Below are 16,364 nucleotides of genomic sequence, written 5' to 3' on the forward strand. Positions count from 1 at the left end.
GGGAGGAGGGCGTGGCGGAGACCGAGCCATCGAGAAGGAAAAGGCTTTTTTTGCTTTTGCACACACGCTGGAGCGTTTCAGACAAATGGCACTGTGTGGAATTCACCGTGAGATGCTTCAGCCACGAGAAGGGAGGGATGTGGGGCCCGTGCTGTCGGACGCGGGGCGAGGGCTGAGGGTCAGTGTGTGTGTGAAGTTCCACTGTGAACAAAGGAATTAATGAAGGTGTGTTATTACTGAGAATCACTCACATCCACTAACCATGCTTAGGCTCACAGCCACCCTCATGCCCTGGGAATGCCCCCTGTCCACTAGGAAATGGGGATCTTACGTGCTCAGCTCCTAAACATGACCCGTGTCTTTAGCTTATTCCTAACTACCAAAGACTCCTAAGTGTTTTGGTGGTGGTTCAGCTGCTAAGCTGTGTCCGACTCTTGCGATCCCATGGACTGTAGCCCACCAGCTCCTCTGTCCATGGGATTTTCCAGGCAAGAATACTAGAGTGAGTTGCCATTTCCGTTTCCAGGGGATCTTTCAGACCCAGGAATTGAACCCAGGTCTCCTGCATCGCAGGAGGATTCCTGCATTGCAGGCAGATTCTTTACTGACTGAGCTATGACTGAAGCATATTGTCAAAACTGCAGGAAAAAATGAGAGAATGTCACCCCTTTCAGTCTTTAGGGAAGACTGCAAGCCATCCATCACCAGCAGATGAAAGAAACGCAGTCTACGCAAGCGATGACACTGACAATGCTCACCCATAAAAATAAAGGCCTTTTATTTGGTATCTCTATGCCGTTACAGGAGACGTGGCCACACCGAGACCCACAGTGACCCACCTGTGGCCACACCCACACCTTCCCCAGGCAGGCAGCTCCACCCGGGGTCACGGGGTCACCTTCTTGTATGTGACGTGCAGATGTTGAGTCAAGGGCTGCGTAGTGGTTGCCATGGAGACTGTCTGTTCAAGTTTGCCTTCGGAATTCAGCCTGAATTTTCGGGTAATCTGGGCAGAAGAAAATAAACACTTTGGTTTTTATCGTCCAAAGATTCCACAAGGGTTTCTGGGCCAGCACAGGCCACGTGCTCCTGCAGCGGCCGCAGCACCCACCTCGGCGGTCAGGGGCCCGCGAGCCGGGCAGTGGCCCTGCCAGGGGGCAACAGACCCTCGGCTGGCAGCCCCGACGGGCGTCCTGACCCCCAGCCTGCGCCCTCTGCTGCCCCGGGAGACTGGAGGCGAGCACCACACTGTCTGCTGTCTGGCCACAGGCTGACCGGAGGATGTCCTTTCAACCCCTCCTGCCTTCTCTCCACGGCTGGCGCGGAAGCCGGAGGTGGGAACCCGCTCCACCAGCGCCAGACGCCAACAAGAACACAGACCCGCGGCAACCGAGCCCCGGAAGGGAACCCATTTGCCGCCAAGGTCTGTTAACACCGGGCTTCCCAGGGGGCGCTAGTGGTGAAGACCTGCCTGCCGAAGCAGGAGGCAGAAAACACCATTAACAAAGGCAGAGCACCTCCAGCTGTTGTTACCTGGTGCCGAGTGGGGCTGGGGGCCCCCAAGCATCAGAACAGGAGCGCTGGCCAGGCCAGGCAGCTGCTTTTCACTCACCAGCCCTCCACAGAGAAAAGAGCAAAGCCAGATTTCAGAGAGTCCATTTAAAGGCCTCAGAGAACCAGCTGGGCTGCAAGGCCATGGTCTCAGGCAGAAGGGCGTGCGGGGAGACAGCCCGCAGCAGCTGCCCTCGAGGCCTGCGTGGAGGCCGCCTGGAGCCCGGGCAGTAGGCAGGGGCACCCTAGTCCCGGGGCTGCACAGCACAGGTTGGGACCCCCACAGGGCTGCACCTCGGAGTCAGAGTTACCCAGAAACACACGGGCAGGTCCAGTTTCCAGAGCTCTGTCTCTAGGGAGCAGGAGCTGCCCTTCCTGGCCCAACAGCGAGAAGCAGGGGTCTGCCGGCTGCAGGAGGTAACATCAAGCAAAGCCTCAGGTATGCACTGTTCCCATACACGAGTCTGCCATTCAGGGAAGTCACGGAAGGGATGGAACCAGGGGAGAACGGAGGGACATCCTCAAAGCCATGGAAACAACCAACCCCCTGGTGTTCTGGCTGCAAAACACCCTTCAAGGATGACAGCAAAACAGACATTTTCAGACAAAGATCCAGAGAATTCATCACCGGGAGGACCCCCATCTTCCTTACAGAAAACATTAGAGGAAGTTCTTCAGGTTTTAGAGAGAGATGCGTGGAACCCTGTGACACATGGTCAGACCCGTGTGCGGTCTCATGTTTGCGTGAGGGCAGCAGGGGCAGCGCCAGAGGCCACACGCTTGGGGGTCCAGGCCCAGCCCCCTCCAGGCCGCTGCAGACGCGGGGGCTCAGGCGTGACCCACACCTGCGGCCTCGGAATCACCCCCCTGCACCCAGTACAGCGGCCCCCGTTCCAGATCCATCAGCCCCAGGGCCCTGGACACCCACGGGCACCGTGGGACATGCCCCTGGCCCTCCCGCTGGACACCCGCTGCCACCCCAGGGCACAGGTGGACGCAGGTGGGCCCCCGTGCTGCAGGCTATTCCAGGGCAAAGGGGAGACGTCTGCTCGTGTGTCACACAGAGCCTGCCCAACGGGCTGAGGCAGCGTCTGGCTTCTCAGCAGGAGCGGGGCGCCCAGCACCCGCGGTCCTATCTCCACGCTGCTGCAACGGCTTATGGCCACGCCACGTGGACACGGCCTGCTTCACTGATGGTGACCTGAGTGTGGCCTCTCCTGTGGCCTTCAGCTGAAAGCTGTGAACACCCAGTAGCAGCCACCTCACTCCAGAGCCCATCACCGGGCAGCAGGAAGCAGGAGACAGTCCTGGGGGGCCCCCAGGCCCCGCCGAGGAGGTTGAGGGACGGCTGCCTACCCGAAGCACGCTCGGGGCTCTGCTCACGTGGCCCGCCACCAAGCAGGTCTGCAGGGATCACCTGCTCGGCTCCTCTGGGCTTTTTGGCCCCTTGGATGAAATTTCTTGTGCTGTTTTCCTCTTCAAATGAAAGTTCTTCAGGAGAATCTACAGTTGGGGCAAGTTGTACCTGACATCTCTCACGCCCTAGTGCTGGGCTCGCCAACAGCGATGGGCCGTCACCCCACGTGTCCGCTCAGAGTAAGGATCCCTCTGGGCTACAGACTGACCTCCTTCAAACAAGGCAGGGCTGGAAGCAGCTGTCTGCGTCTACAGCCTCAAAGCGGAGCTTGTTCAGGCTCCAGGGTGCTCGGAGCCGTGCGGGCCTTCTTCTGCAGAGAAGATGGGAGCTCAACTCCACTGGCAGATGACGGATCAGCATGCCCGGGAGCCTCAGAGGCGCAGGAAGAGTCCCCGCGACGCTGACGCACATGCCCATGTTAGCCAAGCGAGCGCGGCCTCCACGGCAGACCCGGAGACGCGACTGCGAAGGCGAGCCTGGCACCAGAACTCCCCAGCGTTTAAGGCTTTCTCAGAGTGGGCTTCCCTTCTTCCTGTTATGTCCTGTCCACACAGCCAAAGGCTTTAGCGTAGTCAATGAAGCAGAAGTAGATACTCTTCTGGAATTCCTTTGCTTTCTCTTTGATCCAGCAAATGTTGGCAATTTGAGCACTGGTTCCTCTGCCTTTTCTAAATCCAGCTTGAACATCTGGAAGTTCTTGGTTCATGTATTGTTGAAGCTTAGCTTCAAGGATTTTGAGCATTACTTTGCTAGCATGTGAAATGAGCACAGTTGTCTGGTAATTTGAATACATTTTGGCATTGCCCTTCTTAGGGACTAGAATGAAAATTGACCTTTTCCAGTCCTGTGGCCACTGCTGAGTTTTCCAAATTTGCCGGCATATTGAGTACAGCACTTTCACAGCATCATCTTTTATTATTTGAAATAGCTCAGGTGGAATTCCATCACCTCCACTAACTTTGTTAATAGTGATGCTTCCTAAGGCCCACTTGACTTGGCATTCCAGGATGTCTGGCTCTAGATGAGTGATCACACCATTGTGGTTATCTGGGCCATGAAAATCTTTTTTGTACAGTTCTTCTCTATCTTCTTGCCTCCTCTTCATAATCTCTTCTGCTTCTGTTAGGTCCTTATCATTTCTGTCCTTTATTGTGCCCATCTTTGCGTGAAATGTTCCTTTGGTATCTCTAATTTTCTTGAAGAGATCTCTGGTCTTTCCCATTCTATTGTTTTCCTCTATTTCTTTGCATTGTTCACGTAAGGCTTTCTTATCTCTCCTTGCTATCCTTTTGAAACTGCATTCAGATGGGTGTACCTTTCCCTTTCTCCTTTCCTTTTAGCTTCTCTTCTTTTCTCAGCTATTTGTAACGCAGGTCAAAAAGAATAGTTAAAACCAGACATGAAACAGTTCAAAAAGGGGTATGACAAGGCTGTATATTGTCATCGTGCTTATTTAACATCATGCAAAATGCTGGGCTGGATAAGTCACAAGCTGGAGTCAAGATTGCCAGGAGAAATAACAACCTCAGATACACAGACAATACCACCCTAATTGCAGAAAGTGAAAAGGAACTAAAGAGCGTCTTGATGAGGGTGAAAGAGGAGAGTGAAAAAGCTGGCTTAAACTTGACATTCAATGGAGAAAAAGTAGAGACAGTGACAGAGTTCATTTTCTTGGGCTTCAAAATCACTGTGGATGGTGACTGCAGCCATAAAATTAAAAGACACTTACTCCTTGGAAGAATAGCTATGACAAACCCAAACAGTGCATTAAAAAGCAGAGACATAAGTTTGCCAACAGAGGTCCGTCTAGTCAAGGCTATGGTTTTCCCAGGGGTTGTATACAGAATTGAGCGTTGGACCATAAAGAAGGCTGAGCGCCAAAGAACTGAGGCTTTTGAACCGTGGTGCTGGAGAAGACTCTTGAGAGTCCCTTGGACTCCAAGGAGATCCAACCAGTCCATCCTAAAGAAAATCAACCCTGAATGTATTGGAAGGACTGATGCTGAAGCTGAAGCTCCGATTCTTTGGCCACCTGATGGGAAGAGCAGACTCACTGGAAAAGACCCTGATGCTGGGAAAGACTGAAGGCAGGAGGAGAAGGGGATGACAGAGGATGAGATGTTGGTACAATCTTGCTGACTCAGTGGACATGAGTTTGAGCACGCTCTGGGAGACAGTGCAGGATAGGGAAGACTGCCCTGCTGCAGTGCATGGGGTTGCAAAGAGCTGGATATGACTTCGTGACTGAATGACACCAGGGGCTTGTCCAGTAGGGAGAACGTGGAGGACGACAGGCCAGGAGAGAGTAGGGTGTATTTGATCTTATTCTAGGTCCTAAAGTAAACCAGGAGGCCAGCCCACAAGACACGTGAGGCGTAAGTGAGGGGCTGAGCCGTGGAGAAAGCAGCTGGCACATGCAGGGGCCAGCTGCCGGAGGACTCCCGCGAGCCTCCAGTGTTTCTCTCCCTGGTGAGCCCCAACACCTGCTCCTTCCCCCGCCCTGCCCCTGCTGTACTGAGCTGAAACTGACACGTAACGCTGTTCAGGTTCCAGTTTAAACGTGATCACTCGACATGTGTATACGGCCCAATGTTTACCACAATACAGTTAGTTAACACATCTTTCCTGGCTGTGGTGAGGCCGTTTAAGGTCCACGCTCTTAGCAAACTTCATGAATGGAATGGAGGAGTATCATCCGCCGCACCGTGCTGTCCGCGGTACGCCCAGAGCCGACTCATCTCCCGCCTGGACGCTCACATCCACTGAGTGACGTCTGTCCACTTATCCCACCTTCTTGTCTGTTTCTGTGAGTTTCCTTTTTTAGATTTCATTTTTAAATGAAATCGTGCAGCGCCGGTCTTCACGTTTCACTTAGTACGACATCCTCAAGGTTTCTCTGTCCTGCTGCGCATGGCAGAACCTCCTTGTCCACAGCTGCGTCACACTCCTCTATGGTGCGTGGAGGACGCACCGTCCGTGTCATACACTCGCCTGCGGACGCAGAGGCGTCTCCTCATCTTGGCATCACGTGGGCTCCCGACCCGGTGAAGGTGTGCCTTGCCCCAGCAGGTTTGGTGAGCACAATCTGTTTTACAGCCTTGGAGACAGCTCATGATTGTAACCACCCCCTCCCCCAAGGCTGACAGGACAGGTGACCCCTGCACAGGAGTGCTAAGAGGCAGTGGGAACAAACAGGAAGAAGGCCCAGAGCCAGAAAGGTGAGAAGCAGCCAGCTGGAGAGAGAAGAAACCCGGGCCACTGAGTGGCAGAGAGGAAACAGACGAACAGGAGCGGAACGGTCCTGAGAAGTCCGTGCATGTCTCACGGGAGCTGTGGAGGGAAGACAGTCACAGTGCCGCGGGAAACTGAGGCAACCGCAGCTAGAAACCCCACGCCTGGCGAGAACACGGCACAGGTACAGTCCTGGGCTCCGACGTGCAGACAGAGGCGGGCGGCCGTCAGGCCTCCTCTCCAGTGGCTTCTGGGGGGTTAACAGGCCGACGCCCCTTCACCCTGCTTCGTATTTCCTCCTGCCCCTGTCAGGGGCCAGACGGCAAAGGCTGGCTCAGAAACAGTGGCACAAATGGGAAATCAGCCAGTGGCTGCACACAGTGGGAGGCTCAGGAGAGACCCGGGCCGACCTGAAGTTCACCCTGTGGGTACCTCGTCAGCTCAGAGACGCCAACGCTTACGAGAGGCCCAGAGAGCCAGCAAGACCAGTAACACACCCAGCGGCCCCCGAAGAGGGGCTCTCGTCTCCAGTCCCCACACAAGCAGACCCACACGCCCAGAGTTCAGAAACAACACAGCCGCAGGGCACATGAAGAAACAGGGAGGTACGGCCCATCTGAAGGGAAAGTAACCACAGAACCTGCTCGACAAATACACGCCAGGATCTCCAAGAACTGAAGGAAGACGTGGAGAAGCTCAAGAAAGTAGTGCGTGAACAAAATCAAAACATTGATAGAGAGACGGAAAACGAAACCAAGACAAAGTTTTGAGGATGAAGAGCACGATAACATGAAAAGTTCACCCGAGGGGCTTGGAGGTGGCTGAGCAGGCAGACGCAGCAGCAGACACGACGCCAGACAGGAGCGGCTGGAGGAGCAGAGGGAAGGCAGGCCCAGGAAGACGGGACAGGGAGCTGCTCTGCAGGAGCAGAGGGAAGGCAGGCCCAGGAAGACGGGACACGAGCGGCTGGAGGAGCAGAGGGAAGGCAGGCCGAGGAAGATGTGGTGGACTGATCCGCCCGTCTCGGAGGTGCTGCACCTCTGACCGAGTGAAGGCCTGTGGTGACCTCACACATTTGTTTCCCAACACATTTGCTCACTTTGATCCATGTTTTCCGTTTCGGTATTTCTCACACTTCAAATTTTTTCATTATTATGATACTTGCTGTGAAATCTGTGATCAGTGATCTCTGATGTCACGGCTATGACTTGCTGAAGGGTCAGATGGTGGCATTTTTAGCAGTAAGGTACACATATACATTTAGACACAATATTGTCACACACGTAATAGAGTGACTATGCACACTGGGAAAGCAGAAATCCCGTGTGCCTCGCTTTACCGCAACACGGACTTTCCTGAGGCGGTCGGGGCTGGACTGCAACCTCTCCAAGCTGGGCGTATAAGTAGAAACTTGCAGAGAGCTCAGGGAACCCTACCAAGACAAGCTCTGACACACACGGACACACATTATAATCAAATTTAAGGCCCAAACCAGAGAGTCTCGAAAAAAGCAAGAGAAGAGCGACTTGTCAGAGACAGGGCATCCTCCCTCACACTGTCGGCAGGCTCTCGTCAGAAACCCTGGAGGCCAGAGGCAGTGAGCTGATACAGGCAAAGTCCTGAAAGAGGACGCTGTCCCCCGAGAACCCTGTGTTCAATACAACTGTCCTTCGAAGGGAGGAAGCAATCGGGATATCCTCAGACCACGAGCTTTGGGGCTTCTCCCCCAGCAGATGGCCCTGCAAGAAACGCCACATGTGGTCCTGCAGGCGAAATGCAAGGACAGCAGACACGACCTGGAGAGACGGACAAAGCTGTCAGTCGAGGGAAACACGCGGTGAGATGCAAAAGCTCAGTTACCGCAGCAACTTCAGGTCAGTTACACCATGTCACATGCGACCCCCACTGTAACCACAAAGGAGATATCCACAGAATATACACGAAAGGAGAAGAGAAGGGAATCGAAACATTTCAACACAGAAAATCAACTGGACACAGAAGACAGTATGCGGGAAATGAAGGATGAAAAGGCCGTAAGGTGTATTAGAAAAACATGGCATAATGACAAAAGCTAAGTCCCTCTGTTATCAGTGGTTATTCTAAATGTAAATGGGTTAAACTCTCCAATCAAAAGACAGAGACTGGAAGAATAGATATAAGCATGCCGTCTACAGGAGACCAGCATTAGATCCAAAGACACAAAGAGGCTTAAAGTGAAATGATGGAAAAAACATGTCATGCCAACAGTCATGAAGAGATAGCAAGAGCGACTATACCAGCGTTGGGCAAAACGGGCTACGAGAGACAAAGACGGACAGCCCGTGTCAGTAACGGGTTCAAACAGCAGGAAGGTGTGCGGAGCGCAACGTGACGGGACCACAGGAGAAACAGACGGGGCGGCAGCACGGTGCAGAACGGAGGAGCCACGGGCGGGCGGCGGCCCTGCCGACTGCGCGACGCGCAGCCCACGGCACGCGGGCACTGCTCCAGGGCAACCCCGAAACGCGGAGGCCGCTGCTCGCTCAGTCGCATCCGACTCTTGTGATGCCACGGGCTGTAGCCCGCCAGGCTCCTCTGACCGTGGGACTGTCCAGGCAAGCGTACTGGAGTGGGCAGCCGTGCCCTTCTCCAGGGGATCTTCCCGGCCCGGGACCGAAGCTGCGTCTCCTGCTTTGCAGTCAGATCCGTTACCATTTGAGCCGCCAGGGAAGCTTCAGGACACACCAAGGTGTTTAGCGAAAACTAAACACTCGACACATTTGAAATAACAGACATCATACAAAGTGTCTTCTCTAATTACAATGGCGTAGAATTAGAAATCAGTAAGCGGGAAAACTAGAAAAGTGACAAATCTGTGGGGACTAAACAACACTCAAAAGAGCCAGCGGGTCAAAGAAGACATCAAAGAAGGGAGATCAGAACATATCAGTACTTCAGGGATGCAGCAGAAGCAGCGCCAACAGGAAATGTATATGTAAAGTGCTTACATTTTTAAAATGAAGAAAGATCTCCAGTCAGTAATCTCACTTTACAACTTAATAGACTAGAAAAATAAGAAGACACGAACACCCACAGCTAACAGAAGGAAGGAAATAATAAAGATAAGAGCAGAGGTAACTAGAGAACAGAATAATAACTGAGCAAAAGCTGGTTCTTCAAAAAGATCAACAAAAACGACACAGCTTTAGCTCAGTGGACAAAGAAAACCAGATGAAAGACTCAAATTGCTAAACTCAAAGATTACAGTGGGAATGCTGCTGCCAAGTTGACAGAAACTAGGGTTATAAGAGAGCAGTGTGAGCAAAGCGGGCGACCTAAAGGAAACGCACAAACTCCTAAAAACACAAAGCCTCCCAAGACTGAGTCATGAAGAAAGAGAAAAACCTTAACAGACCTGTAACTTGTACGGAGACGGAATAGCAATAAAAATCTGATAACAAAGGAGAGCCCTAGGTCTGACGGCCTCGCGGGGAAAGGTTAGTGATCTACACGTGTGGAGGACAGGCACCAGGGCATCCCTGGCGGCCTAGAGGCTAAAGCCCCCGCACTCCCAGTGCAGGGGCCTAGGCTCGGGCCCTGGTCAGCGACGCGGCCCTGCACGCTGCAAGCGAGACCTGAGACCCCCTGTGCCACAACTGAGACCTGGCACAGGCAAAACCAAATCCACCTTTCTCAACCTTTTACAAAAAACAGAGGGGGGACTACTTCCTAACTCATTCTAGGAGGCCAGAACTGCCCTAACATCAAAGCCAGACACAGACAACAAGCACACTACAAACCAACATCCCTCATGCACACAGAGACAAAAGTCCTCAACAAAATAAGCAAATGAAACTCAGCCGAGTAGTAAAAGCGTTACACACCACGACCAAGTGTGGTCTCTTCCTGGGATGCAAGCAAGGACGCTTCCACACGTGAAACTCGATCAACACGATATGTCACCCAGAGTGAAGGAGAAAGAACACACGATCATCCCAACTGACGCAGAAAAAGCATCTGACAAAACCGAACACCCTCCTGGTAAAAGGCGGCCCGTCAAAGGCCCACAGGGAGCGCTGCGCTGCCTGCAAAGGCGGACGGCTTCTCCCAGACCAGGACCCAGAAGCGCGCCGGCTGCCACCTTCTCTGCGCGGCTGCACAGCACTGCAGTCCAGCCAGAGCGGCCAGCAAGACACAAAAGGGACCCACACGGGAACGGAAGCGGCACAACTGTTTCTGCAGATGGTCATACGTGACATCCTAAGGCTTCCTTTAGCTCGTAAGTGAATTCAGCAAATAACAGGATACAGTCAACACACAAAAATCAGCTGCATTTCTGCAGGTTAACAGTGAACAGCCCAAAAAGGAAATTAAGAAAACAATTCGTTAGTGTACTGTGTTTTTCTTTCTGGCTTACTTCACTCTGTACAATAGGCTCCAGTTTCATGCACCTCATTAGAACTGATTCAAATATGGAATTTAGAAAGATGGTAACAATAACCCTGTGTACGAGACAGCAAAGGAGACACTGATGTATAGAACAGTCTTATGGACTCTGTGGGAGAGGGAGAGGGTGGGAAGATTTGGGAGAATAGCATTGGAACATGTATAATATCATGTATGAAACGAGTTGCCAGTCCAGGTTCGATGCACAATACCGGATGCTTGGGGCTGGTGCACTGGGACGACCCAGAGGGATGGTGTGGGGAGGGAGGAGGGAGGAGGGTTCAGGATGGGGAACACAGGTATACCTGTGGCGGATTCATTTTGATATTTGGCAAAACTAATACAATTTGTAAAGTTTAAAAATAAAATAAAATAAAAAAAAAAGAAAACAATTCTATTTCCAATAGCATAAAAGAAAACACAGGGATTAACCAAGGAGGTGAAAGGCGCGTAAAGAAACTACAGTAATACTCCAGAGAGAAATTAAAGAAGACACAAATAATTGGAAACACATTCTGTGTTCATGAATTGCAGGATTTAATATCATTAATAATAAATACTACCCAAAGAGACCTACAGAGTCCACAAAATTCAAATCAAAACGCAAATGATGAGTTTGTAGAAAGATCTATCCTAAAATTCATATGTAAATTCAAGTGACTCTCAATAGACAAAAGTGATTCTGACAAAGAGCACAGCTGGAGGACACACACTTCCTGATTTCAGAACTTAACCCTGGAAGGAAAGTGATCAAAACAGGGCCTTACTGGCATACAGACAGACATACAGACCAACGGGAGAGTCTCAACAGCCCAGAAATAAATCCTTGCCTATACTGGCAAATGATTTCCAATCAGGTTGCCAAGACTATACAATGGGAAAAGCACTGTCTTTTCAACAAAGGGCGCTGGAAAACTCGATGTCCCCGCGAAAGGATGAAACCACCCTTACCTAACAGCGATACAGCACCCTCAAAATAAACCACAGCCTCGAAAAGCTAAAACTGTAGAACTCTTAGACGAAACCACAGGGCAGGTTTAACGGCCTTGGATTTGGCACTGATTTCCTGGGTACCAATTTATAGCCAATGAAGAAAAACCAAACTGTCATTCATGAAAATTAATCAGTATCATCAGGCAGATGCAGATCAAAACTCCAACAAGATGCCACCTCGCACCCATCAGGAAGGTCAATACCAAAACCCAGAAAACAGCGAACGCGGACGAGGATGTAGAGAAACTGGAACCCCTGTGCAGTGTTGACGGGAATGTAAAATGGTGCAGGCCAAGTGGGAAAGTGTAAAGCGGGTCCTCAAAACACCACAGACAGAATTAGCCACATGCCCGCACAATCCCGCTTCCAGGCACACCCCTGGAGAACTGGCGGGCAGGGTCTTGCAGAGATAACCGCACACCCTCAGGGCAGCACAGCGCCAGGCAGAGAGCCACACACACAGCGAGGGGTCCTCAGTAAACCTACACGCTTCAACGAGATACGGCTAATCTTTTAAAAATGGTGCTGGAACAACTGGAAAAAGAAATGAAAGCATCTTGACCCCTACCTCTTACAACAGAAAAACATAAATTCTCAAATCAAAACCTTAACGTACAAGGGAGCACTGTACAAAGTCTTAGAGAAAACGCCGGCGCAAGCCCGCGCCTGTGTTAGGCCACGAGAAGCGCCACCTGTGAGAGGAACGCCTGGGCACAAAACTCCATCAAAAGTAGCACATTTGTTAAAGAAACGAAACGACAAGCCTTAAGTTGAGAACACAGTCTTAACGCATCTACCTGATGAAGGACTTGTGTCCAGAATACACAGCAAACTCTTACACCTCGAAGATAAGATAAACAACTCACTGGAGAAAAAGGAAAAGGATCTGAATGCTCGCGTCAGGAAACAAAAAATTCAAGTGGCAAAGGAGCCCATGGACTGAATGAGCCACACTCAGCCACCAGGAAGTGTAATTAACACCACAAGGGAACGGAAGGCCACTTGGCAGCCAGCAGCCTTCGCTTGCGGCCTGGCCTGAGCGCCCGTGGTGACGAGCTACAGGGCACTCAGGATTCACCCAGGGACCGCGGAGGCCTCCGTGAAGGACGCTGTAGGGTCTACTGGAACACACGCAACAAGGTCCGAGCCCCCTGCTGGCATTCCCGTGCTGGCGTGCTCGGCCACCCGGGGGGTCTCTGGCGCCCACGACGTAACCACAGATCTGAGAGAGACGGGCAGTCCGCACGCGAAAAGGAAAGCTATAAAAGCACCAAAAAACGGAAGGGAAACTTTTATCACTTAGGAGCAGAAAACACCTTCCTGAGCAAGAACCCAAACTCAGACAGTGTTAGGGAAAGACCCTGAGGGGCCACGACAGAGAGAGGCAGGTGTGCAGCCCATGCGCAGGACACAGCAAACAGTGGGCTAACGCGAGACCCACAGAGCAAACAACAGAGCGGCGTCCACGGGGCACAAAACCCCCCATAAACCGACACGAGATGAACCGCGCAGAGAAAGAGGCAACGGCTCTGAACACTGAGCGTCAGGACAAGGGCACGATTGCGTGAGAAGGCCCCCTCGTTCATAAAGTATGGTCTAAAACAGAAACAAGACACTATCTTTCATTTATCCGATTAAAAAGACCGGAAATCCTGCAAACACCTTGTGTTGGCTGAGGAGCAGGAGACCAGGTCTCCAGCAACGCTGGTGGGTGTGTAACTGTTCAAGACACCTGACCGCACACAGCAGGGGCCAGGGGATCACCTCATAGTATGTGTGAGCGCGAGGACAGTGGTGCCTGGAGACGGCCCAGCCCCGGGCGAGGGGGAGGCCAGCTCCCGTCTGAGCCACGGGCCCAGCGGCTCACCTGCTCCACGTGGGGCTCCTTGGCAAAGGAGATCCTGGCGATGGAGTGGGACGCGATGCACAGCTCCTGCCCGTTCACCTCGCCTTCCTCCACCTCCACGATGCCTGCAAGGGAACACGTCAGCCCCGTGGCCCGCGCCAGCCGCCTGCCTCTGCGGCCCAGGGCTCAACGCATCTGAACGCTGCAGCCGCTGAGACAGCCATGGCCCCTCGCCTGCGAGGACCCCCAGGCATCAGGAGGGAAGACACTGCTCCTCTCACCGCTGAGGCCGGTGACCTCTGGGGTGACCCTGCACTCCCACTCTGGAGAGATCTGACAGGAGCGATGTGTGGCCAGAGGAGGGGCCCCCTGGCCGCCTGCCCACACTCTCTGGGCCGCCAACACCCGGGGCAGCGTGGCTGGCCCCGCTGCTCCACCAGCTTCAGGAGGCGAGCACTCACTTGAGCCAGTGAGCCAGGTGAGGGTGATGCAGGCAGGGTCTGACCTCACAGCCCTGGTGAACTACTTTAGGATGAACTCCCCGGGGGCAAAGCCAACTTCCACACAGGACTTTCACTCCCAGTCGAGGTCCCCCCACCGGAGGCCCACCCGCATGGGAAACATGAGGCTTGCACAGACATGAGCAGGAGCGCTGAGCCAGGAACCAGCCTGCTCCTGCAGAGGGGCTCCCACAGCACCCCCTGCCGCCTCCCTACTCCAAAGGTGCCCACAGGGCCCCCGGCAGGGCGCGAGTGGAAGCAGCCTGGGGAGGCGTGTACCTGTGTTCTGGGCGCTGACGAAGGCCACCTTGTTGGTGTCAGGCTCCAGGCGGATGAAGCCGCACTCCCTGTGCATGGGCTTGTGCGTGTCTGGGTGGAAGGCGTTGAACCTGGACCAGGAATCGACAGGTGGAGCCCCAGGTGCCCGGTGCCCAGCAGAGCACGTGCAGGCGTGGTACACCACCCTCTCCTCACCCAGTGGACCTGAGGCGCCACACGGAACAGACACGTAGAGGACACAGCGGAGACACGGGGGAGCACAGGGACGGCCCCCACCCACTCGGTCTCCTCTCCCGCTGCGGGGCCTGCCGGGACCCTGCTCTCCTGCAGGGCGTGCCCCACCCCGGCCCATCAGCACCTCCCAGACTCCTCAGTCTAAGCCCCCACCAACACCGCCAAGTCCATCCCTCCAACGCCACCTTCCTGCCTCTGAGCTAGGATGCTGCTCCGGGGCGCACCGGTTCATGTGAGAAATGGGGCGCGGTCCACGTCTCGTCACCCCACCTCCGCGGCAGGCCCACGGCAGGGGGGGCAGCGCCGAGCCTCGACCTGAGCACTGCTCACGACTCACAGCCCGCGGGCTCAGCAGCGCCGGGTGGGAACCCAGTGCTGACAGCGTGTGACGGGCGGGGGGCCCAGCTCACACACCCTCCTGCGAGTGTAACCCCTCCCGAGAAACACATCTGCTGCCTGCACACACTATCACACTGACCGAAACACCTGTTTTCTACCCTCTCCACTTTTCTGTAATTGCAGTCACTGAGTGACCAGCGTTAAGAGGAGATTAATGAATGCCAGGCCTATGTTCCTCTAAAGGACTGTGACTCGTGGTTCTGTTTTACTTGACCCCGCATTTCCACCTTCTGGTTCATACGCAGGCTATTCTTTCTTCTCACCCTTGCAGCCGAGAATAAAATGAAAAGGTATAAGATAGTACACCCTCAGCTACCCCCACCCCGTGCCCCCCACCCAGGCGCCCTGCTCTGAGCTGCCCCTGGCCCCAAGAGTGGCAGGAGGCCCGGTCAGACTCTGAGACCCGTGATCCCCAAGCTCTCTGAGACCCCGGCTGGCTCAGGGCAGGACCACAGGAAAGCCAGGCCCAATCTCCAGGCCCAGGCAGGGCAGGGCACTGAGACCCTCCAGTCCTGGGCGGCGGACCCTCAGGGCAGACCACAGGAAAGCCAGGCCCAATCTCCAGGCCGGCCGGCTCAGGGCAGGCTGAGCCAGGCCCAATCTCCAGGCCTGGGGCAGCTGAGACCCCGGCTGGCTCGGGGCAGGACCACAGGAAAGCCAGGCCCGATCTCCAGGCCTGGGCGGCTGGCCTGTATCGGGCGCCATGTGGGCTTCTCGTCTGCGTAAGAAGCTGAGACTGTGCTCAGTGTCTCCAGCCCATCCCCGGGGACGGGCACGCATCCTGCGGGGCTGGGCGGGGAGGGCACTTACGAGAAGTTGAGCATGGGCTGGCCCACGTGCGAGATGTGTGCCTCCTCCAGGTACCGGAAGGGCTGCAGCGTTGGGAAGGTCCCGGCTCCCGGCGGCTCTGACAGCCAGGTGCCCAGCATCCAGGACAGCGGCTCTACCACGGGGCTCATCTTGGGGGGCTCTGTGGACAGAGAGGGGCGTCAGCGGCTGCTGCTGGCCGTCCTGGGCAGCTTGGCGTGGATCGTACACCATGTACCTGCAGGCCCCGGTCATCACAGCTCAACCCGCAGGGCCTGACCTCACCAGCGGCCAAGATGACCCTCAACGTTCTCTCTTGGAGGGGAGAGCAAGGCGGCAGACCCCGTTCTGCTGGACCAGCTCCGGAGCCTGCAGCTCCCAGGACGCGGAGGACGGCCAGGTGGCAGGGGAGGTCAGGGGCCCAGGGCCTCAGAGGAGGCTGGAAAGGCAGTGTCGGCAGCCCCCGGGCTGGGCAGCATGCCCCCGCACGGCAGCCCGGTGCTGCGGATGAAGGCAGGGGGAGACCGTGGGCAGCGCGACAGGGGCCCTGGGACGGGAGGGTGCACCGTGCGCACCAGGCGGGGCCCACGGCGGCAGCACCAGGCAGAGACTGCTACCCATGGGCACCAAAGGGCTCTGCCACTGAGGGTGAGGGTGACGGCCGGCCTCGAGGGAAGGG

The 16,364-nt window shown here is 54.6% G+C and overlaps 1 protein-coding gene across 4 annotated transcripts in view; it reads right to left on the reverse strand.

Annotated features, from left to right (window-relative positions):
* Positions 1–754: 754 nt before the first annotated feature.
* Positions 755–16,364, reverse strand: part of THAP4 (THAP domain containing 4) — a 35,087-nt gene continuing 19,477 nt past the window's right edge. For all 4 annotated transcript variants that reach the window (XM_070368677.1, XM_070368678.1, XM_005901487.2 and 1 more), the window contains 4 exons: positions 15,689–15,848; positions 14,246–14,355; positions 13,488–13,591; positions 755–1,006 (listed from right to left, as the gene is read on the reverse strand). In XM_070368677.1, the coding sequence (XP_070224778.1) occupies positions 887–1,006; positions 13,488–13,591; positions 14,246–14,355; positions 15,689–15,848 (494 nt within the window). In that variant the 3' untranslated portion in view covers positions 755–886. The remainder of the gene's footprint in view (positions 1,007–13,487; positions 13,592–14,245; positions 14,356–15,688; positions 15,849–16,364) is intronic.

The sequence above is a fragment of the Bos mutus genome, chromosome 3 (genome assembly GCF_027580195.1).
Source record: "Bos mutus isolate GX-2022 chromosome 3, NWIPB_WYAK_1.1, whole genome shotgun sequence".
Lineage (NCBI taxonomy): Eukaryota > Metazoa > Chordata > Mammalia > Artiodactyla > Bovidae > Bos > Bos mutus.